Here is a 27,947-nt window from a genome sequence, read left to right on the forward strand (position 1 = left end):
ATGCCTGAGGCCCTGGGTTCGATTCCTCAGCACCACATAAGCAAAAAGAAAAAAGCCGGAAGTGGCGCTGTGGCTCAAGTGGTAGAGCGTTCGCCTTGAGCTGAAGAGCTGAGGGACAGCGCCCAGGCCCAGAGTTCAGGCCCCATGACCGGACCCAAAAAAAAAAAAGTCTTTCTGACATTTATAGTATTTTACGTAAGTCTGAATTCATAATTAGTTTTGAAAAGTATAAGAATTCATTTAAATCTAAATTTCTAAGGTTCTCTTGGAAAAACCTGGCAACCTTAGTGTGATGGTTAAATTTTTCTTTCCCCCAAGTGCTGGAGCTTGAACTCAAGCCTGAGCGTTGTCCAAGTGCTTCTTTTGCTCTACGTGAGCCACAGCGTACTTCTGGCTTTTTCTGAGTAGTTTATTGGAGATAAGAGTCTTACAGACTTTCCTGCCTGGGTTGGCTTCAAACTATAGTCTTCAAGTCTCAGCCTCCCGAGTAGCTAAGATTACAGGTGTGAATTACCAATGTCCGCTTGTGATGGTTAATTTAATGGACCAACTTAACTGGGCCATGGAATACCCAGACATATGGTTATTTCTGTGCCTCTCCAAATGAGATTAACATTTGAATTTGTGAGGTGTGTGTAAAGCAGATTAACCTCCCCAAGGAGGGTGGGCATCATTCATTCCATTGAGAGTGTGTGTGTGTGTGTGTGTATGTGTGTGTGTGCGTGTAAAATATTTAACTCTGTGTCTCTAAGAGCCTAACTCATATACCTGGACTTGAACTTCTGCTGTAAACTGAACCTACCAAATTGCCCAAGAAAGGACCTCTTTACCCTTTATTTTCTTCCATATAAATATAAGAGACCAAGAGCCAGTGGCTCATGACTGTAATCTTAGCTACTTAGAATGTTAAAATCTAAGGACTGAAGTTTGAAGCCAGCTTAGGTAGGAAATTCTATGACTCGTATCTCTAATAAACTAGCAAAAAGTGGGGCTGTGGCTCAAGTAGTAGAGTGCTAGCCTTAAGCAAAAATGTTCCAGGACAGTGCACACGCCCACAATTCAAGCCCAAAAACTAGCACACAAGTGAATGTGCGCACGTGCACACACGTGCATGCACGTATGTGTGCACGTACACACACACACACACACACACACACGAATGAGGGAAAAGGCAGGACACCACCTTTAATGTTAGCTACCAGCCAAAGATTCTTTTTCTAAGCCTGTGAACAAGTACTGTATCACTACCTCTTCCCCAACCAATCACATGTACCCTAGGAGGCAACCTAAAGTGCTAGATTTGGCAAGTTCCAGGTTGAATGCCAAAAATGTGGCTACCAGCAGACAAAGGTACCCAGGGAGCAGTGAAAGCGCCCAAAGATTTAGATAAAAATAGCATGGGAGTGGTTAGGGATTTAGCTCAGTGGAAAATACTTGCCTAGTAAGTTCAAGGCTATGAGTTCAGTCCCCAGCAGTGGGGAAAAAAATAGCATAGTGAATCAGAATGAAGCTAAAAGTGACCCATTTGATTTTTAGAATATAGGAGTAACTCCTTCAATGGCAAGGAAGGAATTACTGTTCCCTAGTGTAAGAAATTTGGGTTGTACTTATATTATTCAATACAATAGTTACTAATATATGACTAATAAACATTTGAAATGTGACTAGTGTAACAGAAAATCCAACTTTTTGTTTTATCTTTTTTCTTTTTTGGTTGGTCGTGGGGCTTGAACTCAGGGCCTGAGTGCTGTCCCTGAGTGCTTTTGCTAAACATGCTCTACCATTTTGAGCACCACTTCCAGTTTTTCAGTGGTTAATTGGAGGTAAGAGTCTCATGAGGATTTTTCTGCCCAGGCTGGATTCAAACCTGGAGCCTCAGATCTCAGCCTCCTGAGTAGCTAGGATTATAGGTGAGAGCCAATGGTGCCTGGCTTATTTTACTTTACACAATTAAAATTACATTTAAAAGTGGATATGTAACTAAATTATTAGAAAATATGGGCTGAAAGTATAGATAGGAAATCTGAATTTTTATTTTATTTTACTTTATATAATTAAAATTACATTTAAAAGTGATATGTGACTAAATTATTAGAAAATAGGGACTGGGAGTGTAGCTCACTGGTAGAGTACATGATTAGCATGCACAAGGCCCTGGAATCAATCTCCAGCACCAAAAAAGGGCAGGGGGGGGGGAGTTATCAGAAAACATCATTGAAGCATGTTAATAATGTGAACTTATTTTTTTCAACTATAATGTTTCTGACACTAATCAAATATTTCCAATGAAAATTTCACCAAGTTAAGATATACTGCAAGGGTAAAATTCACACTAGATATAAAATACCCCATTAATGATGTTTTCTATTGATGTTTGGGATATGCTGAGTTAAATAAGAGATTCACTTTTTACTGAGTTCACTTTTCAAATTTTAATTTACATACATAGCTTTCATTATACTTCTGTTGCTAGTCTATAAAAAATATAAACCTACTACAGGGACATACTGAAAGGCAAATTATAAAAAGATGTTTGGTCCTATGAAAACTTTAAGCTGGGAAGATGGCTCAGTGGTAGAGTGCTTGCCTTGCATGCATGAGGCCCTGGATTCAATTCCCCAGCACCACATAAGCCAAAAAAGCCAGAAGTGGCACTGTGGCTCAAGTGGTAGAGCACTCGCCTTGAGCTGAAGAGCTGAGGGACAGTGCCCAGGCCCAGAGTTCAGGTCCCATGACCGACAATTAAAAAAAAAAAAAAAGAAAGAAAGAAAAAAGAAAACTTTTAGCTGAGAAGACCGTTGTTGCCTTTAGAATATAATCCCATTTACATGTTTAAAGTACATCTAGTTTTGGAGAAAAAAGCTGTATTGAGGAAAAGGCCGTATTTCTGAAGTATTTCACAATAAAGCATGAGAAATTATACTGCCTCAAGAAATACGTAAGAGATAACCGGAAAAAATAAAATTGAATCTAACACTGAGATGAACAGAAGGTAGTTACTGTCCCAGATAACTTCTCAAGGGGATTTATCCACAGGCTTAAACCTAAGCAGATCTATGTCCCTTGTCAGCTATTTAAGACAACAACCTCAACAAAATAAGTTATAAACCAGCTGGCACCAGTGGCTCACCCCTATAATCCTAACTACTCAGGAGGCTGAGATCTAAGTATCACAGTTTGAAGCCAGCCAGGGCAAAAGAAGAGGGCAGAAAAGACTTGGAAAGACTCTTCTTTTTTTCATTCTTTTTTTTTTTGGTCAGTCATGGGGCTTGAACTCTGGGCTTCAGCGCTGTCCCTCAGCTCTTTAGCTCAAGGCACGCGCTCTACCACTTGAGCCACAGTGCCACTTCTGGTTTTCTAGTGGTTTATTGGAGATAAGAATCTCATGGACTTTCCTGGCCAGGCTGGCTTTTAACTGTGATTCTCAGATTTCAGCCTCCAGAGTAGCTAGGATTACACGCGTGAGACACCAGTGCCTGGCCTGAGGAGACTCTTATAACCAATTAACCACTCAAAAACTGGAAGTGGTGCTATGGCTCAAGTGATAGAGCAGTAGCCTTGAGCACAAAGAGGCTTAGGAACAGTGCCCAGACCTGAGTTTAGCCCACAACTGACCAAAAAAAAAAAAAAAAAGTTATAAACCAAAACTGTTTAACAATTCAGCTACTAGTAAAAGTCACTCCAACTATTTGTTTTCTTCATAAAGGAAGGTGAATAAAATGATGAAAACTCAAGAAACTGAGAAAAATAGAGAAATATTAAAAGCAAAGAATTTGAGTGGCTTTACCATAGGGATGTATAAAGAGAAAAGATACAAGTTCTAGAAAACAGTCATTATCCACTACTGGTAGATATTACTTTTCCATAACTGTTAAGTATTAAAAAAGAAGGGTCTGCTTATTGTCATAGAATACATAGACTACTGTATGTGACAAGTGGGCCAAAAGAAGCATGTTTTGCGGGTATTATTCACCTGTGGTTATTACCCACGGTTGACATTAAGGTTTGAATCATTTGTAAAGATAATTTCTCAGCAGTCTTCAGTTATCAGGCTTCAGAGAACATGAATGAACCATGTCCCCTTTAAATGGTAACCTAGCAACTTGCTGAGGGGTTTAGAACACAAGGACTCAGGAGAGGAGCATCCAAATCCCCAAAGAAAGCTTATAGTTCTTTGAACTTCTGGCTTTTTGTGGAGTAATGAGATCTTAAAATCATTTAAATGAAGAGTTAATTCTATTCAGTAAGTAGAATGAATGGCACAAGTTTGAAGTACCTACTATGTGCTAGGCATTAAAAAAAATTGCATGTAATCCTCACAACATTTCTAAGATCATCCTCATTTAGCTAAACTACTGGTTAACAGAATTTAAGTGACTTGCCTAAGACTCACAGCTAGTAAATGCTAAAGCCGAAATCTGAACCAATGACCAAGAGAATAAGTACAGAACAAACTCTTTCCACCAAACAATGACAGTTCATAATATTATAATCTTTGAAAGTAGCTACAGTCTAGCCCTAGGCTCACAACAGCGTTCCGTGATTTGCAGATTAAGTGAATTCTCTACCAATATCCCAAGAGCCAATTTTGCAGATGGAAAAGCTCTCAAATTCATATGGAATTGCAAGAGGCCCTGTACAGCCAAAACAATTTTGAAAAAGAACAATGTAAGAGGATTTACATTTCCTTATTTTGAAACTTAATACAAAGGAAAAATATTTGCAAATATTATATCTGATAAGGATTTACTATCCAGAACGTACAACTCAACAACAAAAAAAGCTAACACAATCCTTAAAATGGGCAAAGCCTTAAACAGACATTTCTCCAAATAAGATACACAAACAGCCAACAATCATATGAAAAGATGTTTAATGTTATTGATCAACAGGGAAACACAAATCAAAGCCACAGTGAGATGGCATTTCTAATGCATTAGATGACAATAATCAAGAAAGTAGAAAATAATGTTAATGAGGACATGGAAAAAAACTAGAGTACATAGACATTGATACACATTGTTGGTAGGAATGTAAAGTGATATAATTACTGTGGAAAACAAATTGATAATTATGTAACAAGTTAAACAAATAACCTGACAAATCCATTCTGAGTAATACCCAAAGGAATTAAAACAGGTGCTCAAACAAAAACTTGTCCACAAAATACTTTTAACAGCATTATGCGTGAGAGCCAGAAGGTGGGACTACCATAAATGCCTATTAACTGAGGAATGGATATATCTATTCAATGAAAAACTATTTAGCCATAAAATGGCATGAAGAACTGATAAACAATCCAACATGGGTGGACCACGAAAATACCGTAGGTGAAAAGAAGCCAGACATAGAATGCCACAAGCTATATAACCCCATTTATTTGGAATATCTAGAATAGAGATCTACACACAGTAGCAGGCCCTAGTTGCTAAGGACTAATGGTATAGGGGAATGGAGAATGACTGATGACTGGGTATAGGCTTTACTTTTGGAGTGATGAAAATGTCCTGAAGGCCCCCATCCTGCACAGAAGGGGCTTGGCTTATCTAAGTTCCACACAGCTGGGGGCACAGACTTTCTGCTGGCTTGCTTGCTTGCTTCCTTCCTTCCTTCCTTGCTATCTTTCTTTTTCTCTATCTCTCTCTTTTCTTTCTTCAGTCTGTCTTTCTTTTTTTGTGTGTGCTGGTATTGGGGCTTGAATTCAGAGCCTTGTGCGTTCACTTGCCTCACGGCTGGCACTCTGCCACTTGAGTCATACCTCTAGTCCTCTGCTTTTCACTATGTAGCCCAGGCTAGTGTCAAACTCTCAGTCTTCCTGCTTAGTTCCCCAAAAAAAAGGATGATATTATAGATATGCACCACCATAAAAAAAAATGTCCTGAAACTAGACAGATCATGACTGCACAACTGTGCTCAATGTTAATAAATTGTATCTCTAAAATGGTGAAAAGGGACCGGTGGTATAGCTCAAGTAGTACGACACTTGCTGAGTATAATACAAGGCTTTGGATTCAATCCTCAATGCCACCTCAAAAAAAAAAAAAAAATGGGGAGGCATGGTGGAGTGCACACCTATAATTCCTACTACTTATAAGACAAAGGCAGGAGGATCAAAAATTTGAGGCCAGAATGAAAAAAGTATCAAATCTCTATTTCAAAAGCAAATAAAATTTTAAAAAATCAGAGAAAATGTATACAATAAACAATTTAAGAAATTTCAAATAATCATTCAACTCAATAGATTTTTCTGATGGCCAAGGCCTTTTCTCTGTGTCTTATTAATTTTTTCCAGGGTCATGTGAGGGTCCTGCCAACTCTGCCTTCTATAGGAGATGTTAGACCTACCTCCAATTCCTCGAATGTTGTTGTCCTTTGTGAGAATAGCCTCAGCATGGAATACCAAAACTGGAATTCTCCTGCAGCCTCCGGTCCACATGATACATGGATGATCCCTACAACCACAACAAAAGGCTTCAATCATCTACAACTCAAAATCTAAGCTACTGATACAGAGCAGTAATTTTCCTCCTCCTTTTGGAATGAGAGCCCTAACAGTCTACGGGAAATCACTCAGCTCCCACTCTTAGCCATGTGTTTCAGATTAAATCAACCCGGTTGCAGGGATGTGCCTGGATTAAGTCCATCACTCGATTTTAGTGACTGGTTCCAGGATGAGCATGTGAACCAATCAGAGCCTATGAAAGGTGTTCAGAGACTCCCTGATGAAACAGTGATTTCTTTCTCTTCTATAGCAACTACAGGTGATGGCCCCTCTTTTTCTTCATGGTGTAAAATGAGAATAAGAAGACTGGAACTGCAAGAGCCATTGTGTGATGATGAGGGGAAAGCCTAGCGCTGTTAGTAAATAAGTCAGTTGGAGCCAGATTGGGAGGACAAAAATGAGATCCTGGGTGATATCATTATAGAATCAATGCCTGCCTAAATATGATTTAATAAATTTCCTTTCTTATTTAGAATGATTTATGTTTTAATATCTTAAACACTTAAAAAATCCTAAACAGTATATTCTCAATAATATACGTCTCTTTATGTCCTACTTTATGTCACTTTTCAAGACAATCTGATCATCTACCCTAACATTTTAAGCTAGGAAGCTTAAATTAAAACAAGTACCCAAATTAAAATCATGTATTTTAAAGAAAACCTATGGTAAATGGAAAAATATATACCTTCCTCCAGTATGAAACTGAGCAGAAAGGGACTTCTTATATCTGGTTTATATCTGGCTTTCCTTGTCCTTAGGAAAGCTCAGTTTCAAACTTCAACAGACTTCACAGATTAGAAAAATCTTCAACCTCCTCAGGGCTAATATGTAGTAAAGGGAGGTGGGGGAATTCAATGAATTGAGTCTCTCCTATGTACCAAAAATAGTCTCACTGACTTGACCACACTAGAATGGAAACAAGTATCTTAAGGAGGTTCAGCTATTTGACCAAGGTCATAGAGCTAAGTAACTGCACATAGAGATGATGCACAGGTTCTAGACCCAATGTCTATGTTCTTTTTGCCTTTTGCCATTTAAACAATTACATTTCAGTGAAGTTCTGTATAATGAACACCTTGAACTCAATTTTTTGGCAATTTCATCCGTCCCTTAAATGGAATAAGATCTATTCAGCCAAGATTCACTCCTCTTTGTAAAATTCACAGGACTGCACCTATTCACAAAAGTTGTATCACACCTCTGGATCAAGATAGATCCACCCAACCCAGGCTTTAAAAGACCTGAATTTTGCCAGACTGCCAACCTAGAAGTTAGGCAGTCTCTGAACTTGGATAGAGCTGCCAACAGCTTCTATCAAGAACAGAAAGCAAACACTACATCTACTTTGTTTCCTGGTGAGAAATGGTCTTTACAGGTGCTTAATATATAGCCATTTCTGATGTAAAACAAAATTCAAGGTCTCAGTTTTCCTTTTTCTAAGCACTTTGAATGTTTTCCTTTTCATTTAGAGTCATAAGGCAATTTAGCAAGGAGGAATTTTTTTTTTTTTTGCAGCTTGCTTGTTTTTTTATCTTAACCACATGTAAAATGTGGGCATTGGGCTTAAGGATTCTTATGATCTCTTCCAATTCTACTTTTTCTGTCAGAGGACAGAGGAAAAATTAGAAGCCTAAACCAGGAAGTCTTAGACAGAAATTCTGGACTGTATCTGAAGTTCCTTGTCTGTCTAACACTAGCTACAAACTGGTACCACTATGCCTTGGCAGCTAAACAATAGATTACTGGCTACACTTAAAAGAGCCTAACTGGAGTTAGGACACAATTACAGATGCGCAGCTGGGAAGAGCTAAGGCCCAAACAATGCTGTCTGTGGAAGCCAAATCCCTGAAAAATAAATCTTTTCATGTACAACCCACTAAGAAGAGAGATAAAAAGACTGGATAAATTATTGGTTTAGTTAAGGTTAACTAAAATACCCTTCAGGCAGATTGCTGTCTTTAAAAACATGCTCCCACCAGGTGGTGCTAAAGAAAAAAATTACAAATGACTAGGAACTTGAAAACTCTATAAATTTTCATTCACCTCAGAAACTGCTAGATATTAAGAAAAATCCATTTTTATGGGAAAGAAAGAACAAAAAATTTGATTAATTACTGAAAAGAACAAGTCGTATGATACAGTCTATTGGAAGTCCAATGGTTTTCAAGTAGCATCTGTTCATGAAGAGTACATACTTTCTACCGCTGGAAAGTAGTTTTGGAATTCTTGCACAGTGTTTTCCTCATGCCACTGCCACATCAGATGTTCCATTTAAGGCCATTCCCCCATGGCCTATGTAAAAAGTCCCACCATCTCCAAGGAGATTCCCCAGCACTATTGCTCATGCAGATGGCTCTCATTCCCTAAATCCTGCGGCACTCACTTTATGACTATTTGCTGCAGGTCTTTTAAACTTATATAAAGCTACCTTCTATGATAGACATGAAGGTTTTTACTTTCCCAAAGACCAAACAAATGCTGTATCAAGTTCTCATATGAGAGTTCCACTTCTACATATAAATTTGTATTTGGAATCCCCAAACAAAATACAAAATACTTTACATTTACTCTTTGAAATAACATCATGTAAAACAAGAACTGCTTGGGCAGTTTCTAACCCTGAAGTCCAGGATTACAAGGCAGTAATATTTTACTAAAGTACAGAGATGTGAGACAACCTGACATACACAAGGATATATATCTTTGGATGAAATCTGCCTCTTTAAGTGGCATAAGACTGTCTAGTTTCTAAATCTTTTAAACTGTAAACCTCTGATCCAGGGGTTAAAAAACTAAGACATCTTAATTTATAAAACAAATGTCTGATTGACAGGAAAAAAGCTGATGGAACAGATTAATAGTTAAAAACCAACAGGAAAACTGGGAGAAAGTGAGAGAAAGGGTGACATTGTCCAAAACGAAATGTATTCTACATGACTTATATAACTGTAACCCCTCTGTATAGCACCTTTATAAAAACAATTTTAAAAATTAAAAAAAATCAACAGGAAGAGTCTGAAAGAAAAAAGAACAAAAAGTCTAGAAATCTAGATGAGTGTCAGAGAGGAATGCATAAATATTTTCAGTCTAATTCTATTAAAAACTTAGCATTTCTCAATTACAAATACAGATAACAAACCACAATAATAATGTTATTTATATCTAGCCGCAAAGCTCACTAACAAGAAATAATAATGGAGTTAAAAAAACAATCCTGATTCACAATAAAAAAAACAATCTTTAGAAATGGAAAAACTACTGCTTGCAGAAGTTAAAATTTTTGTAAAATGGGTAAAAGACAGTATACTAAAAGCAAAATGGCACAAAAAGACAAAGCAACCAGAGGGAATTATCTAATTATCCTGGAAGAGAATGACCCAAATATACTGTCACATCATTATTATTTTCTATGATCTAATATTGAAAAGAAGCCTGTCCAGAAATCTTTTTCAATAATCTTTTTCAAATGATATTTAATGTAATCTACCTTATTAAAAGTCTATCAGAAATTCAGTATTAAAATGGGTAAGAATTATACATTTGTATATTACTTCATAATTTATCAAGTAATTTCACACACAGTATTCCATTCGGTCCTAACCACACCCCAATAAAACAGCCTGAGCGATACCCTTGCTTTTTAGGTTACAAGGCACACATACATCCCAAAGGACTCACAAGTACCTAAAAACCTATCTCAACTTAAGCCTGTTTCTCCCTCTATTCTGTGGAAGTAGTAATAATAAAGGAGGTAAAATAACAAAGCTTTTTAAAATCTAGAAAAGATAAGTATGATTCTCAAGCCAACACGATAAGGCTCCCTGAGGAAGTTTGTGGATATTTGTAAGGTTGATCTTAATAGAGTAAATAAAACGTAAGTTTCATTTCCAGATTTCATTTCCAAATAAAGCCCACCCCATCATCTACAGTGGCTGCCCTTACCACTATCATTCATTTTAATTATGAAAATCCAGCAATCAAGACACTGAACTCAGCTTGAAAGATCTCTGGACAGCCACTGTTGTTCAGTAAATGCTGCATAGACCACAGAACTTCAATTCCCTGCCCTAGAGTTGCTGTTAACATATGTGTCTTTTTTCTATTACCACTATGTATCATTTTAAAGGCTTTGAGAAAAACAACATAACACAATCAATGTCAGAGTTTGGAGACTTACTTTTCTTCAATATAGAAAAATTCTTTAAATCTCCAACATTGGAATCTCTTATAAAAAAAGTTCACCCAACGGCTACCTGCATTTTACAACATCTGAAGCTGATGTTCATTCATCATCTAACTTGAATTCGATGGTGGATCAAGCTAAAACCAGAGCCATACAATATGAAAGGAAAAATACTGGACAAAAGACATTTTGAGTAAAAGAATTCATCTTCTCTCCTAATGTAAAAGTTACAAGCACAAGTTTACAATTACTTACTCTTGGCTTACCACCTCCTCATCCTCTGAGGATGATGCTGTTTCCTCCAGGTCCCGGGCCATCACGATAGGCATTTCCTTTAGAGTTTGTCATGCAGTCAGCAGACTGGGGGCCTCACAGACCTTTTCTTGCAGATTCACTGGATCAGACAATTTGGGTGGCACAGATTCCTGCAAGAAAGCAAAGTGATCTGAAGCACAACAGAGTTGTCTATTGCTTCATTCTGCTGACGATCTTCCAAATAATGAAAACAAACAGAATCTTAAATAGTATAGAATCTTTAGATTCCCGCCAGTCTTTCCCACTAGATCTGAATCGCTAGATTCAACACTATTTAAGAAGCTTACCCTCTACTACAGTGCCTCACATGTGCCACAAAAATCAAGAACATTATCAAAGATACTGACTGTGCTGTATATACTTGAAAGTTATTAAGTTTGGTTTCTCCCTTGGTTGTTTTTTTTTTTAATAGACTAAGTCTAACTTGAAACATAAGGATAAACTCATTTCACTTTTATGGCAGTCTGAGGTTGGTAGCTAATTGTCTAAAACAAAGTCCTTGCTACAGAAACGAATTAAAAATAAAATTTGAAACTCAAGGTTCAAGACGCTTGCAAATATTTACTTAGACTCTTATCACAAGCACCGTAGGCAAGATGCTACCATGTTTCAAGTAAAACCAATGCAACTGAATGATTAATAATAAATGCTCTCCCTAATCACAGGTCGTAAAACTAGCTGGAGGAGGGAGGAGAGAGTCAAAATACTCTTCCAAGACTTAATAATTATTCTCCCGGTACTGAAAATCACAAACTTTGATCCGAACCTCAAACAGACATTAAAATTACGAAACTTCCAACAGTGCATTTCTAATTCAAAATATTTTTCCCGTTCGAAACAAAGTACATGACCATGACCCTAATAAGCCCAATTACTGAGAATAATAACGATCTTTCGCGAAGGACGATCTTTCCAAACTTCATTATTTTCCTATGCATTCAATATACAGGATCAGACTACGAATAAGACAACACCGAGCCTGATAAACATCCCTCGCTGATCTTCAGTGGCGGGAGGGAGGGGGGGGGACGGAAGGGAGGGGATGGACAATATCTAACATCTCTCTTCGGAAGATTCCCAAAGAGATTTCTGGATCTTCTCCAAAAATGTGTAGGTAGTCCTTTGAAGTTAAAGCACCACCTTCCAAGCAGGAAGGGATACCAACCTTCCCTAGGCTCCCGGCAGGAGAGGGGAACGGCGTCCAGCTCCGGGACGATTAGGGGCGCTCGCTTCACAGAGGTCTGCCCTCGGCCCCGGCCCCGCTCACCCCAACCCCAGGCAGGCCGGCCGGTGCGCCCCCGGCCCGGGAAGGACGCGGGAACCTCAGCGCAGCGTTAGAGCTCGGAGCGCCCGGAAGCCAACAGCTAGCTGCTCGGGTCTCCGTGAGGGAAGTGCGGGCGACGGCGCCCGCCCGGATCTGGGGGCACAGCTTCCTCCAGTAGCAGAGCGCGCCGGCGCAGGCGTTTACCTGTCTCATTTTCCCATGGCTCGGGGGGCGGGCAGGCGGGGACCGCGCTCGGCTCCTACCTCCCTTCTTCTTCCGCAGCGGGGCTCACGGCAGCCGCCGAAGGTGGCTTCCCCGGTTACTACAACAACCAACAAGCAACCGCCCGTGCTCGGAGCCACTGCGCAGGCGCCCGCCGCCTGGCGAGGACAACGCTCGGCTCCCGGCGCGAATAAATGTCGTCATCACGACGCGGCGCGGTGCGGCGCGGAAGTAGAGCCCAAGCTCCCCCACCCGCTGTGGGTAGCAAGGAGGTCTAGCTCACAACCTCCTTCCACCCCCCGCCCCCCGCCCTCCACCCGGCACTACTCTCTTTGTGTCTCCGCCCCTAAAAGACTAACTCCAAACCTATAGTTCCGCCACGCTCAAGAGGAGGGTTTCTGCGTGAACGACGTACCAGGAGAGTAGCTTAGGCAGCGGCAACCTCTGATTGGCAGCCAAGGTGTTCACTCCCTATCGCCTGCTCCAGCAGAAACCGAAGCAGCCAATCAGAGCAAAGGAGTGATAGGAACGATCCAATCCTGGGCCCCGGCTGAGGTCGGGGGCGGAGACAGGTGGCCCATATGGACTCAGGTCTGGAGCTGTCGGGAAGGATTACTGCTGCAGTGCTAAGAGTCCCGTCGCCAGGTAGGATAATTTGCAAGAGTAAGCTGTTAGGTGTCTGTGTGGGATCTGATTGTGAGGATCCTTGGGAATTGGGGAAAGTAGAAGTTTCCTGGGAGACTACCTTCTGGGCCAAAGAGGTTGGAGGGACGAAGACAAGGATGTGGGAAGATGGGGAGCACTTGGTAAATCAGGGGAACGAAGGAATAGAAGAATGGAGGATCGGCTGTAGCGAGCTAGCCATTGTGCAAGAATCAGTTCTCATGCGATTCTCCTAACACTTTCGGGTAAATAATTGTATTCCCATTTGGCAGATGAGAAAACCGAGGCTGCAAATTGTAAATGTTCTGACTTAAGTCCACATGGATACCGAATAGTAGGGCCAGGATAAGAATCTGTCTTTTCTGACTCTTAAGACTTAACACCACACCCATGCTAGGCCAGTCCGAAGCAATATTCGATGAAAGATATAACTCTGAGAGGCCCTCAAAGTGTTGAGAAATGGGGTTTAGGAACTGACAGGGCAATTCAGAAATGCTCAGTTTTTCATCTGCTGTCTGCTGTGATTTCTAAGACCTGTGAAAACCAAGAAGAACATAAGTTCTACTGAAAAGAGAGAGTCCTACTTCTACTTTCTTAACCCTGGAAGCAGACCTGAATCTCCTTTTGAGAAGGGTTGAGAAATAGAGGTGGACTTCGGAAAGTGCCTTTGGTGCCCGCTATACCCCTCTTCTTTCTGGGCTTGGATAAGGTCCACCTTTGTGAACTATCTTTCCCTCAGGAGCTCAATTCCTCCCTCTCTACAGCTCTTTTCTAGTGCTTCACACTGTCTTGGATCACTACTGATTTTAATGACTGTAATCTCTATTTCAGCAGGGCAGTGTGGGACCATATTGAAACTTCTATTGCCAAAATGATAAAGGATAGTTTATTACCACTTCAGGACAAAGAAGTTAACCTACCAACAGATAAACAATGGACCGAGATGGTGATGGTGATAATGATGATGATGAGAGAGAGGCTGGTCTGTCATTAGATTCTTTAGGTCTCATTTAAATCAGACTGGTAGCCATCACTACTTAGTGAGAGTTGATCTAAACAAAAAGCATATAACCCAACTAATGTGTTTTCTATACCATCTGATGGCAAGAGTTGAGATGGTATACTGATCTTTCACAAAAATGAGAACTCCATCAAAAAACTGTCAGTGAGTCATTGCTTGTGTCTTAACTACTATATACTAACTGGGTGGGTGTGTGGCCTCAAGCAAATCACTGGACCACTCCGTCCCACACCTCATCTGTAAAATGGAAATACTAATAACACCTTCCTATCTTGTTATAGGTATTAGATGATATATGTTCCGAGTTGGCACAGTGCATGGCACAAGTGCCCAAGCATTAGTGGCTATTGCAGTTTTTCTTGCAACTTAACACCAAGATTGCTCCTTCTTCCTCAATATAATTTTCTTACTAGTTGTAAGGTCACAATTATTTTTAATTTTTAAATTATTCTAATTTATGAAGCATGGTGTTGCTGAGAAGCAGAGTTTTAAAAAAACCTAAGTCTGTAAGTGGTGCCTTTTTTTTCTTTTCTTTCTTTTTTTTTTTTTTTCTTTTTTTTTGTCGCTCATGTAGCTTGAACTCTAGGTCTGGGCACTGACCCTCAGCTCTTCAGCTCAAGGCTAGTGCTCTACCACTTGAGCCACAGCACCACTTCTGGCTTTTTCTGCTTATGTGGTGCTGAAGAATCAAACCTAGGGCCTCATGCATGCATGGCAAACACTCTACCACTGAGCCATCTTCTCAGCCCTAAGGGGTGCCTTTACAACATAATTTCTACTCAAATGAATGAGGCTTGAAGAGATCTGTCATCAGCAACCACTTTCATAACAAAGGAAAGACTTAGAGGTACTGATTCCAGCCAAGAGAAAGGAGCTTTAATTTGGGGTATTACTGAAATTTGAAGAAATTACTTGACAAAAGGTAAGTTTGTACACTTACTACCATACATACTGCTCTGTCAGTGCTGTCAGAATAACTAAGTATTGAGAGCAGTTTCCATGAGCCTTACACAGAAATCCATTCTGCTACTTATAGTAATGTCTGTACACCGCCTTTTCCTCTATTCCCTTTCTTTTCTCCATTTTCCCCCTGTTATATTTGTCATTTCCACCCATTGTATTAGTTGGTCTCTGCCACTTTGAGTAAAGGTCAACACACTTGGGTTTATATAAAGTTAATATAAAAGCAGTGTGATAGGAAAACCAGTGGTGGATGAGCTTAAAGGAATTGGGGAGGAGTTTATGATGCGATTGGCCAACTAAGCTTGGATAGCCCTCATAACTGGAACACAGGTTAACCTGTCCTATGGCTTTGTTTTCAAAGCAAAAATACCCTCTCTGCTTTGAGGAGAGTCATGAGCCGTTTCCTGAATGTGTTACGAAGCTGGCTGGTCATAGTGTCCATCATAGCCATGGGGAACACGCTTCAGAGCTTCCGAGACCATACCTTTCTCTATGAAAAGCTGTATACTGGCAAGCCAAACCTCGGTAAGAAATCATAGAACAGGCTAGATATGATGATACATTGCTGTATCTGCTGTAATCTCAGAAATCAGAAATACTTTTTTTGAACTTTATAACAATATATTGGGTCATTAGGCTGCATTTCAATCCCCACTCCCCCAGAAAGTGGTCCTCAGGGACAGTTAAGAGTATCTCTGCTAATAGCAAAGACATAGTTCAAGCATCAAAAAAAAAATACAAAAGTTGATTTACAGCACCCTATAAAAGACTTTCCCCTCCTAAACCAAATAAGATTCCCTACCCTGTCCCTGCCCCACCCCACTCCCAGCCCTTTTGTTTACAAGTAGCTGGCAGTGACTTTTCCTGGCAAGTTACTCCTCCATCTGAACCCAGGCTTCTGCCTTCTCATAGTACTGGTTGGCTAGCCGGCCCTTCATGGCTTCCACTGCTGCCTCAGCCGCCTGAGTGTACAAGTCCCCTAAAAGACAGCAAAGTGGGGCACAGAGTTAAACCAACCATAGTATCCACCAGCCTACCTCCCTCCGAAGTCCTAAGTCCCAAACGAATCCCTGTGATCTCTCAAGGGGTGTGAATCTCAGCAATCAGAAATATTAAGGCAAGAGGATTGTAAGTTCAAGTCTAGCCTAGGTTACATAGTAAGACTGTCTCCTCTTCCCTGCCTCCCCCATAAAAAGAAAGAAAAGAAATCAAAGAACAGTATTCTATGTAGGAGTTGCCTAGCTAGTTCCCAAATAAAACTTTACATAAGAACAACCCAGGAAACTTAAGATCAAACAAAACATATGTATCCATTTCTCTCTCCAAATCAATTTATTAAACCTGGGAGAAGCCCAAGGATCTAGTTTCTAACCTCCAGGTGATTCTGATGCTGTCTAACCTAGTCTTTGGTAGCCATTGGAGTGACAAACTTTGTAGAGCACATTTGGCCCTTTTCACCTGCTTCTTTGGATACCTTTTTATTCATTTTACACTGCCCCAGACAATTTGTATGGCCAGAAAGCCTTATAAGGGCAAGGGAGAAAGTAGTTACTTTGTGATTCTAGGATGCCCCAGTAGGATGCCACAAAAGAAGTTTTCATTGTAGCTCAAAGTCCTCTTCTGTAATCAGATCACAGTTTATATTCCATGTTGCAGGTATAGTTACCAATCCACAGTCTTCCCAAACTGTGATGTAGTCCCTGAGCAGAAATCACATATCCCTCTGAGTGCCCCCCTCACCCCTACCCAGTGAAACCTCAAGGCTCAAGCTGACCTCTCCCAACCTCTCCCTTCTCCCCGCATGTGTCTCTGCTGAGAGCGCCTGTCCTCTGCAGCTTGCCACACTTGGTCATGTTGAGGTGGGGGTACTTTGAGCTGCTGCACAGTCTGATAGCAGCTGACAGTTCTGTGCCACATTTATAGCTAACCCAGATTCACGCTCTGACCTAGCTCATTTTTCAGCAACATCTGGGTCTAAAGTGAAATTAAGTAGGCTAAGGTTTCTTTTCAACAAAGCTCAAATATAATAGGAGTCAAGAACTGGAAAAGTTGAACAGAAAAATGGTTTTTCACCCCTCCAATGCTACCCTCAAATGGTCATGTACACAGGACTTCAGGTATCTGGCCTGGCCCTTTGATGAAGCACTTCCCCTGAGTATCCCACAAACTAGAGAAATTTCCTGTCTAGTTTTGTTTTTTGCTTTTTTGTTTTTGTTTTTTGTCAGTCATGGAGCTTGAACTCTGGGGCTGGGCACTGTCCCTGAGCTCTTCAGCTCAAGGCTAGCACTCTACCACTTCAGCCACAGTGCCACTTCCGGTTTTCTTCTAGTCATTAGTTGATGATAAGAGTCTCCCAGACTTTCCTGCCCAGGCTGGCTTTGAATTGTGATCCTCAGATCTCAGATGAGTAGCTAGGATTCAAGGCATGAACCATCAGTGCCCAGCTAGTTTGTTTGTTTTTAAAGAATGTAGCCCTTTAGGTCTGTTAGATTTTGGGTTGATATGTGGATTTTTTTTTTTTACTGCTTCTAAAGATCTTCAATGATATGAATTTGGTAGAGCTGTTAGGTTTTCAAATGTTAAAAGTCCATAAAACCAGTCTGTAATCCTAGCTACTCAGGAGGCTGAGATCTGAGAATCATGGTTCAAAGCCAGCCAGGGCAGGAGATTCTTCTCCAGTTAAGCACCAAAACCAAAAAAAAAAGCTGAGAGTGGAGCTGTGCGGGCCTTAAACACCAAAGCACAGAGCCAGCCCCTAGAGATTGAGTTCAAGCTCCATGATTCAAACAAACAAACAAAAAAATCCTTAAAGCTTAAGTAAACATTAATGGAACTTTCAATTGGCAACCTTGTCCTTTGAAATTCTTTTTTTTTTTTTCAGTGCTGATGGAACCCAGAGCTTTGCACACGCTAGGCAAGGACTTGACCACTTTCCCAACTCATTTGAAATTTCCGCTGTTTGTCAACAGACAGACCAGCAAAAGAAGTAAATGTGCTTTCACTGTTGAGGCATTTCTAATCCATTGGATGCCTTAGAGCGATGACTGATCATTTAAATCACCTGAGCAGAGCATTTCTAGTTTGTAGTCATGGCAGGGCCTACCTTTAGAGAGTACCTTGTAACTGGTCTAGTGTCTAGACCATAGTAATTTTATAAAACTTCTTGCTTGATACTAAGAAGCTCCTGGGGTTGTGAGCTAGTGGCTCACACCTGTAACCTAGCTACTGCAGAGGTTAAGGTCTAAGTATCATGGTTCAAAGCCAGCACACACTGAAAGGTCTGAGAGACTTATCTCCAGTTAATCGGCAAAATGTGGGAGTGGAGGCATAGCTCAAGTAATAGAGCCCCAGCCATGAGAAGAAGAAAAAGCCCAAGCAGAGTGCTGGTGGCTCATGCCTATAATCCTAACTACTCAGGAGGCTGAGATATGAGGATTGCAGTTCACAACCAGCCCAAGCAAGAAAGTCCATGCAACTCTTATCTACAATTAACCACCACAAAACCAGAGGTAGAGCTGTGGCTCAATGTGGTAGAGTGCTAGCCTTGAGGAGAAAAGTTCAGGGACAGCATCCAGGCCTTGAGTTCAAGCCCCACAACTGACCCCCCAAAAAAGCCAAGTAAGAGCTCAAGACCTCAAGTTCAAGTCCCAGTACTGATACATACTGGTAAAGAACCACTGTTGTATTGAAATATGACCCATATTATCAAATCAAGATATTTAATGCAACAGTGTCAGAATGTATTCACCAAGAATAGAGTGCCTCCAGCACACCCAAGAAACAGTGCCATTTCCATGTGCCCAGGAAGCTAGCCTGCTTCAGCTGTGGCTCAAACAATGTAAAGGTAGATTCAGAAAGAGACCCACAGACTAAAACTACATCTTTATAGCATCTAGATTGTTGCTGAATCTCCTGTTCAGGTTGGCCTTTTTTAAGTATCTAAACAGACCCCTTTCTCTCCCAAAGCTGTTCTAATACAGCCTCTCAGCTTCCAAAGGATGTAAGCTACATCCAGGAGCTATTTGCCTAACTGAATTTTTTTTGTTGGAACTCCCAAGTGAAGACAATGAGGAGGATATAAACAGTTCTTGTTCTGGAATTTCTTCTAGTCCCCTGGTTTGGCACTAGAACCCTGTGGGCTCAGGCATAGGAAGGGCAAGTTCAGCTACCTGTTATAAATCACAGAGAAACAGGAAGTATTTAGAAAGAAGGAAACTCTCCTCTCAACCCTTATTTTCTTTTTCCCTCACTCTCTACACAGTGAATGGCCTGCAAGCCCGGACCTTTGGGATCTGGACACTGCTCTCCTCAGTGATTCGCTGCCTCTGTGCCATTGACATTCACAACAAGACGTATGTAACAGAAGACCTTTAGCATCCTTTAGCATTATGCATACCCATCACCCTATGGTTAGGCTTGTTACATAAGCTTAGAACATGGATAATAACAGGGTCCATTGCTTTCATCTGAAAAACTGTGATAGCCACAACAGGTTTTCTTTAAAATCTGAAAATTCTTTGGAACTGACTTAGCAAACTGGCAGCATTATCTAGTTGTCTGTATCACACTCCTCTCCTTTTTTATTTTATTTTTTAATTTTAATTTTTTTTGGGTCAGTCATGAGGCTTGAACTCAGGGCCTGGACACTATTCCAGAGCTCTTTAGCTCAAGACTAGCACTATATTACTTTGAGCCACAACTCCACTTCCAGTTTTCTGGCTGTTAATAGGAGATAAGAGTCTCATGACTTTTCCTGCCAGAGCTGGCCTTAAACTTCAATCCGCAGATCTTAGCCTCCTGAGTAACTAGCATTACGGCGTGAGCTACCCACACGGGTACTCCTCTCCTTTACCAAAGAATCTGCCTTCTGCTATGTAGGATGCCCTTCTTGTCTTGCTTTGTTTGTTTTGCAGTAGTGCTATGGATCAAATCCAGGCCCTTCCTTGTGGTAAGCTACAGCCTCTAATCCCAGTATAGTCCTTTTAGAGTAGCCACACACACATACATGTCTCCTTAGGAAACAGGAATGAGCAGAAATTTTGAGCCATGCAAAAGAGTTATCCACAAGTAAACTGACACCAAGCTCATGCAGTCAAGAAGAGGTAAAAACCTGCATGCTGCCTTTCCCTTGGTACTAAGGCTCGCATGGTGCAGTTACCAACTCTAACCACTAGAGGAGGCTCCAGCTCTTTCCCCATCTCTTTCCCACAGAGTAGAAACATTGCTCAGTTCACTAGGTGTGAGGCTGTCAAAAGGCCAGCTTCACACTGAAGGATTCTTTTTTTATTTTTTTTTCTGGTTGTAGGGCTTGAACTCAGGGCCTGGGCACTGTCCCTGAGCCTCTTGGTGCTTAAGGCTAGCGCTCTACCACTTGAGCCACAGCACCACTTCCAATTTTTGAGTGGTTAATTGTAGAGTCTCATGGGGACTTTTCTGCCGGAGCTAGCTTCAAACCATTATCCTCAGATCTCAGCCTCCTGAGTAGCTAGGATTATAGATGTGAGCCATTGGTGCTCAGCTGAAGAATTTTTTTTAATTTAATTTAATTTTATTTGTGAACATACTGTACAGAGGGGTTACAATTGCATGGGCAGGATAATGTGTACATTTCTTACCAAGCATTGCAGCCTCCTCCTTTGTTTACCCTTCACATCACTTCCCAGCCTCCCCCCTCCCCCCCCAATTCCAATCCTTCTCCTTCCCTCCTCCCCCCCCCACACCGACGTTGTAAAGCTCGTTTTGGACATGACAACTTGTACTTCTCATTGTTGCAACAGGTCCACCTGTATCCTTAAACAACTGGTTTTTCCCCATCTCCTCCACAAGTTATACTGACATCAAATATAGTGAAAGCAGGGGTTATACTGTGGGGGAGGGACATACAAAGCAACAAAGAGATAATCTTATAAATCGTTAGAAACACATGCATGAAAGAAAAAAAACATTAAAATACATATCTAAGGTTCATTTTCCTGACATCACATTATCTGACCTTTTCCGCTTGACTCATACATATACTAGATATTGCAAATAAGGGAAACCATGGGACCTATGTTTCTTGGGCCTGGCTTACTTCACTTAATATAATTTTTTCCAAGTTTTTCCATTTCCTAACAATGGGTCAATGTCATTCTTTCTGATGGAGGCATAGAATTCCATTGTGTAAATATACCACATTTTCTTGATCCATTCATCTACTGAGGGACATCTGGGTTGGTTCCAGATCTTAGCTATGGTAAATAATGCTGCAATAAACATAGTTGTGCTGGTTCAGCTGAAGAATTTTTATCTTGTTCAGGCTATCAATATCTGGGGAAGAGAGGAGGCAATAACACATATTGCATGGCTCTAATTATACCAGGAGTTTTCATCTACATGACCTTGATCAGTAAGGCTCCTGGTAGCACTGGGAGGCAGTGGTTTTTATTCCTGACTTTGCAGACCTGAATATTAGAGACCCAATTAATTTAAACTGAGGAAGAATGACTCAGTGGGATTTGAAGCAAAACTATTAGCCTTTTGATCTCCAACTTTATTTTTAATTTTTTTAAACTTCAAACTATGGTTTACATGTCCTAGATAGACACATATTTTTAGAAGTAGTATGGTTTAATGGAGAACAAACCAAGAACATGCATTTAAGTCTCAGATTTGTTGGTAACTAGCTTTATAGCAATAAGTTATTTGCTTTCTCTGCACCATGGTCTCATCTTTACGTTCATTGGTAAAATGATAATAGATAGCCATCCTACTTCTTGGGCACTGAGGGAAAAGAAAGAAGGATAAAGACCTTTAGCATGATGAATTTTTGGTAGGGCTATATTTTCTGTTTGCTGTGCTTTTGGAATGAGCAAAGACAATCCTTACCTCTGTTACCCATTCACTTTTCCCCCTCTCCCAACCCAGGACAGCTGCAAATGCTGACTTTGTGTTTCCAGTCCTTTCTAAACTAGGACTTTGATCCATGCACTTATGACATACATCCTGATCTTGTTCCCTTCTTAAATGGAAACTCCAAATGAACACAGATGTACTCCTTTACTAAAGATGCACCAGAATGATAAACATCAAATTTAAGATAATGATTAGTTCTGCGGAGGAGAGAGGGAGCACAGGATCAGGGTAGAATACGGTAGGAGTTTTAACTGATATCTGTAGTGTTTTGTTTCTTTGTACTCTATTTCTGTAATACTTTAGTTCTTTGAACTCTTTGTCTCAGGAAAAGAGTATCCAGCTGAAGATGTAGCTCATAGTAGAGCACTTTCCCAGCATGAATGGGAAAAAAGGATCTAAATGTTAAAGTTTGATGAAGCTGGGTGTAGGTTACACTAGGGTTCGTTATCATGTTCTCTAATTTGTTTTGTGTATGTCAGTACTGAGGCTTGAACTCAGGGACTTGCACTCCCACATTTTCCACTTATAGCTGACACCTTACCATTTGAGTCATGCCTTCACTGCTGGCTTTTTTGCTAGCTTTTTGAGATAAGAGTCTCATGGATGTGTTTGTCTAGGCTGGCTTTGAACCAAGATTCTCAGATCTCAGCCTCCTGAGTAGCTATGATTATAGACATAGACCAACAGTGCCTGGCAGTTTTCTCCAATTTTTTTCATATAGTTGAAGCACTTTATATTTTTTTAAGTTACATCCTTAAAACACAAAAAAGAAAAAGAAGGAGCAGCAGTCCAAGAAGCCATGAGCCAATAGCCTCTCATCACCTCATAGAGAAAGCTGAGAAATAAGTTCTCATTCTCCAGGCTGTCACCATGTCTTACATCTGGCCATTCTAGGCTTAGACACAAAGTAACCAGACTATCCTACAAGAATGCCTGAAAGGCCCAGAGATGGCTTGCTCTTTGTGTCCTCTGTGGCTTCTGTCACATTAATACTGGCTGGCAGGGAGACACCTGCAGATGGCTTATACTGCCCATTTGGACAAGCAAAGCGCCAACATTACTGGCACTGTCTAGAGTTGCCATAATCCAGACACTGTTTTGCTATCCTTGCTAAGACTTGCTCTGACCACTTGGACTATACTCTCAGGTTAGCCTCTCCAACCTTTCTTTTGCCCTAGGAGAGAAGGAATTGATGTGTTTTCTCAGGAACAGTGTCCTTTCTCTTAAGCCACAGTCATATCCCTAAGTATACATCAAATCAGCTGAGAGCTTAGAGTGAACAAGCAGTAACATTCCTTTCCATTTCTGTCTCCATTTCTCCCTTGCAGGCTCTACCATATCACACTGTGGACCTTCCTGCTTGCCTTGGGACACTTCCTCTCCGAGTTGTTTGTGTTTGGAACTGCAGCTCCCACAATTGGCGTCCTGGCACCTCTGATGGTGGCAAGTAAGCCCCTCCTCCTGCCTGCTGAACCTCCACAGCAGCTGTCGTAGGCCCAGCGCAAAGGCTGTGTGGGAATCTTAAGAAAGGCACTGTGTTTCCTCCTGAACTGATCTCTTTCCTGTCTAAGGTTTCTCAATCCTGGGAATGCTGGTCGGGCTCCAGTACCTAGAAGCAGAACCAGTATCCAGACAGAAGAAGAGGAATTAAGTCGGTTGGCACCGCCCCCTCCAAGGTTCCATCTTCCCCATTGCTGTCTCTGTCTTCCTCTCCGCCCTTTTGTTTTTGTTTTTAGCTTCCTCCTCAGCCCCTTTACTTTTAGCCTCAAGTTTTGCTGGGGTTTGTTTTTTTATTTAAAAAATACATTGTTTTTTACAAAAATTTCTAAGATAAATTGTATGCATGTAATACATACATGTATGTAACACATCCATACAATACACAGTGGTTTCCAAGTGTATACTCTATCCATCCAAGTCAGGAAACTCCAAGCCCTTCCCACCCGCACACCCCCTCCAGTCTTCTGCTGTTTGTAGTTGTTCTCTCCTTTTCTTTCTCTTCTTTGATTTGGCTTTTGTGGTGGGAACATAGGACTGTGAAACTCAAAGCTGCTGTCCACCCAGAGCAACGGGACCAAGGGCTGCGTCACCGCTGGTCTGCACACACCAGGCTCCTCTGCTGTGGACCCAACACTCAGCCATCCAAGGGATGCGCAGTTCTTCCAATGCAGGCTCCACTCTGTGTGAGCAGACTGTGGTGGCTCTTTAATCTAGAGGTAGTTGAAGAATGAAAGGGTCTGGGCTGTTTTTAGACTTTATGGTCACCTGTATTTGTGAAACAAATTTTGTAATAAATAGAAAAACCCTCTTCTTGTCCTGGTACTTTGATCTCCCATAAGACAAGAGCCTTGCCTTCTCCCCTGCCCCCCCCCCACCTCCATCCCACCTCCCTGAGCCCCAGGACCAGAGCATCACAGCTTTCTGCCTGGATCAAATCCATCTGAGCACCAGTGGCTCACGCCTATAATCCTAGCTACTCAAGAGGCTGAGATCTGAGAATTACCGCTCAAAGCCAGCCTGGGAAGAAAAGTCTGTGAGACACTTATCTCCAAATAACCACCAGAAAATCTTAAGTGGTGCTGTGGCTCAAGTGGTAGAGCACTCACCTTGAGCTGAGTAACTGAGGGATAGCGCCTAGGCCCAGAGTTCAAGACCCATGACCAAAAAAAAAAAAAAAATACCTACTCAGCCTGACCACCTCCAGCTTTTCTCTTGTCACTTGCTTGTGCTTTTTATTGGGGGAGGGGGAGGTGAGGGGCAGATGGGAGGGTTGGTTGTGGGGCTTGAACTAAGGGCCTGGGCACTGTCCCTGAGTTTTTTTACTCAAGGCTAGTACTCTACCACTTTGAGCCACAGTGCTACTTCTGTTTTCTGGTGGTTAATTGGAGATAAGTCTCATGGACTTTCCTGCCTGAGCTGGTTTTGAACCGTGATCCTCAGATCTCAGAGTAGCTAGGATTATAGACATGAGCCACTGGCATCTGGCCTCTCATGTTCCTGAAATCCAATCTTCTCCTCTTCACCATATTCTAGAATCTAGGATCACCACTCAACAGTCACCACCCTTTCTTGTCCTCTTCTTTAAGAAGAAAATGAAGTTCTTGATAACTACAGAGACAGAAACTGCAATTAAGTAGCTTTGAAGAAACTGCATGATGGTAGAAGGAAGCCTCCTAGACCCTAGGAATAATGTCCCCTAGTGACAGTTGCTCTTGAAACACTGCCTGGGCCTCTCCTGGCTGCGCCTCCCACTCAATTTGTCTATTTGCAAGGTCCCTTGTTATTTCAGCAAATATTTATTGAGGACCTGTCCATGCCAGTCTCATGGAGCAGGGAAATGAACAACACAGGCAGTACCCTGCTCCCAGGGGCCTAACATAGTTGGCAAAACAGGATTCACAAGGCAGCTCATGGAAGATCTACAGACAGAATTCTGTAGAAAGCAAGGTGATTTGATCAAGAACAGGTGGGTAGGAGAATGCTGGACATAACTTGGATCACCAGAAAAGTTCTGACACGGGGATTTCAGCTGAGACTCAAATGCTTAGGACTCAGTCTCAAGACCAGAAGTGGGCATTTAGGGCAGAGGGAACAGTAACTGGCAGGTAGGACTAGTTGTTCAGGAGATATATCAGTGTAGCTACAGTATGGTAAAGAGGAGCTAAAAAGAAAATCAGAAACAAAGATGGGACTTGGGAGTCTGAAGGAAGTTCAAAGGGCCAGGCACCAGTGCCACACCTGTAATCCTAGCTACTCAGGAGGCTGAGATCTGAAGATCATAGTTCAAAGCCAGCCCTGGTACGTAAGTCTATAAGATTCTTACCTCCAGTTAACCACCAGAAAACCTCAAAGTGGTAGAATGCTACACTTGAGTGAAAAAGCTCAGGGACAGTGCCAGTGCCCTGAGTTCCAAGCCCCACAACCAACAAAAATAAAACCAGAAAAACAAAAAACAGAATTTTTACTGTTTTTAATATCCTGGGAAGTCTCCATCAGGTCTTTAAGTGAAAGGAATAAAATCCACCTTAAACAGTAAAAAGAACATGGCTGCATAACCAAAAAGTTACAAGGATTATAAATTTCAGGAATGGTCCAATCAAGACTCCAATTCTATTTCTCTGTTATCTTTCCTTTCAGACTGCCATCTTTATGGTACAAAAAGGTAGAGTAACTCCAGGCCTCACATCCCCACCATACTGCACTTTGAAAAAAAAAATCTTGCCGGGCTCCAATGCTCACGCCTGTAATCATGGAGGCTGAGATCTGAGGATCGCAGTTCAAAGCCAGCCCATACAGGAAAGGCTGAGAGACTCTTATCTCCAATAAACCACTCAGGAAACAGGAAGTAGTGCTGTGGCACTAGCCTTGAGCTGAAGAGCTGAGGGACAGTGCCCAGGCCCAGAGTTCAGGCCCCATGACCAAGAAAAAAAAATTATAGAATTAACATGAATATATAAATCCACCTGGAGACCACTGAGAAAGGAGTGAAAGTGTAAGATGATGTGGATCCTCTAGATGTGCACATGGAAATGTAATTGCATGTGAGAATAGGTAAGATCCAGAAGGTTCTAAAGTGACAATTTGGGTGGAAAACAGGCATTATGCGTAGCAGATTACTATTACTCAGACTCAGTCCCTTCCCTGATAAATCATTATGCCTGTGATCCCAGCTACTCAGGAGGAGATTGGGAAGATGGGTTCAAGTCCGGATTGAGTCAAACCCCATCTAAATCAAGAAGCCAGCATGGTAGTGTGTGCATGTGACTCCAGCTATATGGAAGGCCATAAGGATATTGGTCTGAGACTGGCCTCAGGTAAAAGCACAAGATCCTCCCTGAAGAATAAGGTAAAAAAAAAGGTTGGAGGTGAGGCTCAAGCAGTAGAGTACCTGCATAGCAAGTTGAAGGCCGCTGACTTCAAACCTCAGTACTACCCAAAATAAGTGTAGTGCCAGGTGCTGGTGGCATGCCTATAATCCTAGCTACTCAAGAGACTAAGATCTGAGGATTGTGGTTCAAAGCCAGCTCAGGCAGGGAAGTCCATGAGACTCTTATCTCCACTGAACCACCAAAAACAGGAAGTGGAGCTGTGACTCAGGTAGCTTAGGGACAGCATCCAGGCCTTGTGTTCAAGCCCCAGGACAGGCACAAAAAAAAAAAAAATAGAATAGTAGAATTAGAATATTGCCTCTCTCCAGCTAAGAATTGCTAATGACTGGCGCTAGAATGCAATGAGCACATGGTACCTCCGGAGGGAAGAATCATGCAGAAAACTGACAGCATTGACATCCCCACATAACAGATGTGAAATGAGCACAGCTGTGAAGACAGACAATTAAGAAGGAAACCGGTAGCCAGAAACTGCAGGCAACTACGGGAACTGACCGGTTGGCTCAAGTCTGAGCAAGCTGGTACAGGAATGGGGTGATTGTGGAACAACTCTTCAGCCGCCCTTTGAGGCAGAGCCAGAGACAACAGTGGGCCATCTCATCAGGGATCACATTCCAGAGTGTACACAGTAGGAAGAAAGGTCAAGGTCACAGGCTAGCCACAGCGTTGTAGTCTTCTGTGTGGGTAGACCGGAACCTTCAGATATAGAGACTCTTTTATAGAGAGTAGCGCCCATGCCAACAGATGGAACATGCTTCTACAAGGGGGGTGTCACAGTTACTCCTCTACCAGCCTTTTAACGTCGCCATACCTCAGTCCTCAGAAATGTAAGATAGCCAGTGGCTCATGCCTGTAATCCTAGCTGCTCAGGAGGCTGAGAACTGAGGATTGCAGTTCAAAGCCAGCCCAAGCAGCAAAGTATGAGATTCTTATCTCCAATTAACCACCCAAAAGCCCAAAGTGGAGCTGTAGCTCATGTGGTAGAATGATAGCCTTGAGCAAAATAACTCAGAGACAGTGCCCAGGCC

At 41.6% G+C, this 27,947-nt stretch overlaps 2 protein-coding genes across 4 annotated transcripts in view; one reads left to right on the forward strand and one right to left on the reverse strand.

The window, feature by feature from the left end:
* Window positions 1-12,610, reverse strand: part of Ttll5 (tubulin tyrosine ligase-like family member 5) — a 221,664-nt gene extending 209,054 nt beyond the window's left edge. The window contains exons 1-3 of the mRNA XM_013013504.1: window positions 12,472-12,610; window positions 10,944-11,113; window positions 6,235-6,452 (exon numbers count right to left, since the gene is read on the reverse strand). Of these exons, the coding sequence (XP_012868958.1) occupies window positions 6,235-6,452; window positions 10,944-11,017 (292 nt within the window). The 5' untranslated portion in view covers window positions 11,018-11,113; window positions 12,472-12,610. The remainder of the gene's footprint in view (window positions 1-6,234; window positions 6,453-10,943; window positions 11,114-12,471) is intronic.
* Window positions 12,611-13,057: 447 nt separating this feature from the next.
* Window positions 13,058-24,331, forward strand: LOC105985610 (chromosome unknown open reading frame, human C14orf1). Of its 3 annotated transcripts, none has more exons than XM_013016212.1 (6): window positions 13,058-13,134; window positions 15,498-15,661; window positions 19,398-19,488; window positions 23,359-23,477; window positions 23,602-23,706; window positions 24,063-24,331. In XM_013016212.1, the coding sequence occupies exons 2-5, from the start codon at window positions 15,529-15,531 to the stop codon at window positions 23,679-23,681; spliced, it is 423 nt and encodes a 140-aa protein (XP_012871666.1). In that variant the 5' UTR covers window positions 13,058-13,134; window positions 15,498-15,528; the 3' UTR covers window positions 23,682-23,706; window positions 24,063-24,331. The 3 variants fall into 3 exon arrangements, with proteins under 3 accessions (XP_012871666.1, XP_012871676.1, XP_012871685.1); XM_013016222.1 differs by having other exon boundaries at window positions 23,602-23,681; XM_013016231.1 differs by lacking the exon at window positions 15,498-15,661 and having other exon boundaries at window positions 13,068-13,134; window positions 23,602-24,331.
* Window positions 24,332-27,947: the final 3,616 nt, after the last annotated feature.

The sequence above is a fragment of the Dipodomys ordii genome, unplaced genomic scaffold (genome assembly GCF_000151885.1).
Source record: "Dipodomys ordii isolate 6190 unplaced genomic scaffold, Dord_2.0 Scaffold2, whole genome shotgun sequence".
Lineage (NCBI taxonomy): Eukaryota > Metazoa > Chordata > Mammalia > Rodentia > Heteromyidae > Dipodomys > Dipodomys ordii.

Excerpts from the sequence above, each read along its gene's own strand:
- LOC105985610 (XM_013016212.1), top strand. The coding sequence starts at position 15,529 with ATGAGCCGTTTCCTGAATGTGTTACGAAGCTGGCTGGTCATAGTGTCC. Across the intron at positions 15,662-19,397 it reads TACTGGCAAGCCAAACCTCG|TGAATGGCCTGCAAGCCCGG; the intron begins GTAAGAAATCAT and ends CTCTCTACACAG. Across the intron at positions 19,489-23,358 it reads ATTGACATTCACAACAAGAC|GCTCTACCATATCACACTGT; the intron begins GTATGTAACAGA and ends TCTCCCTTGCAG.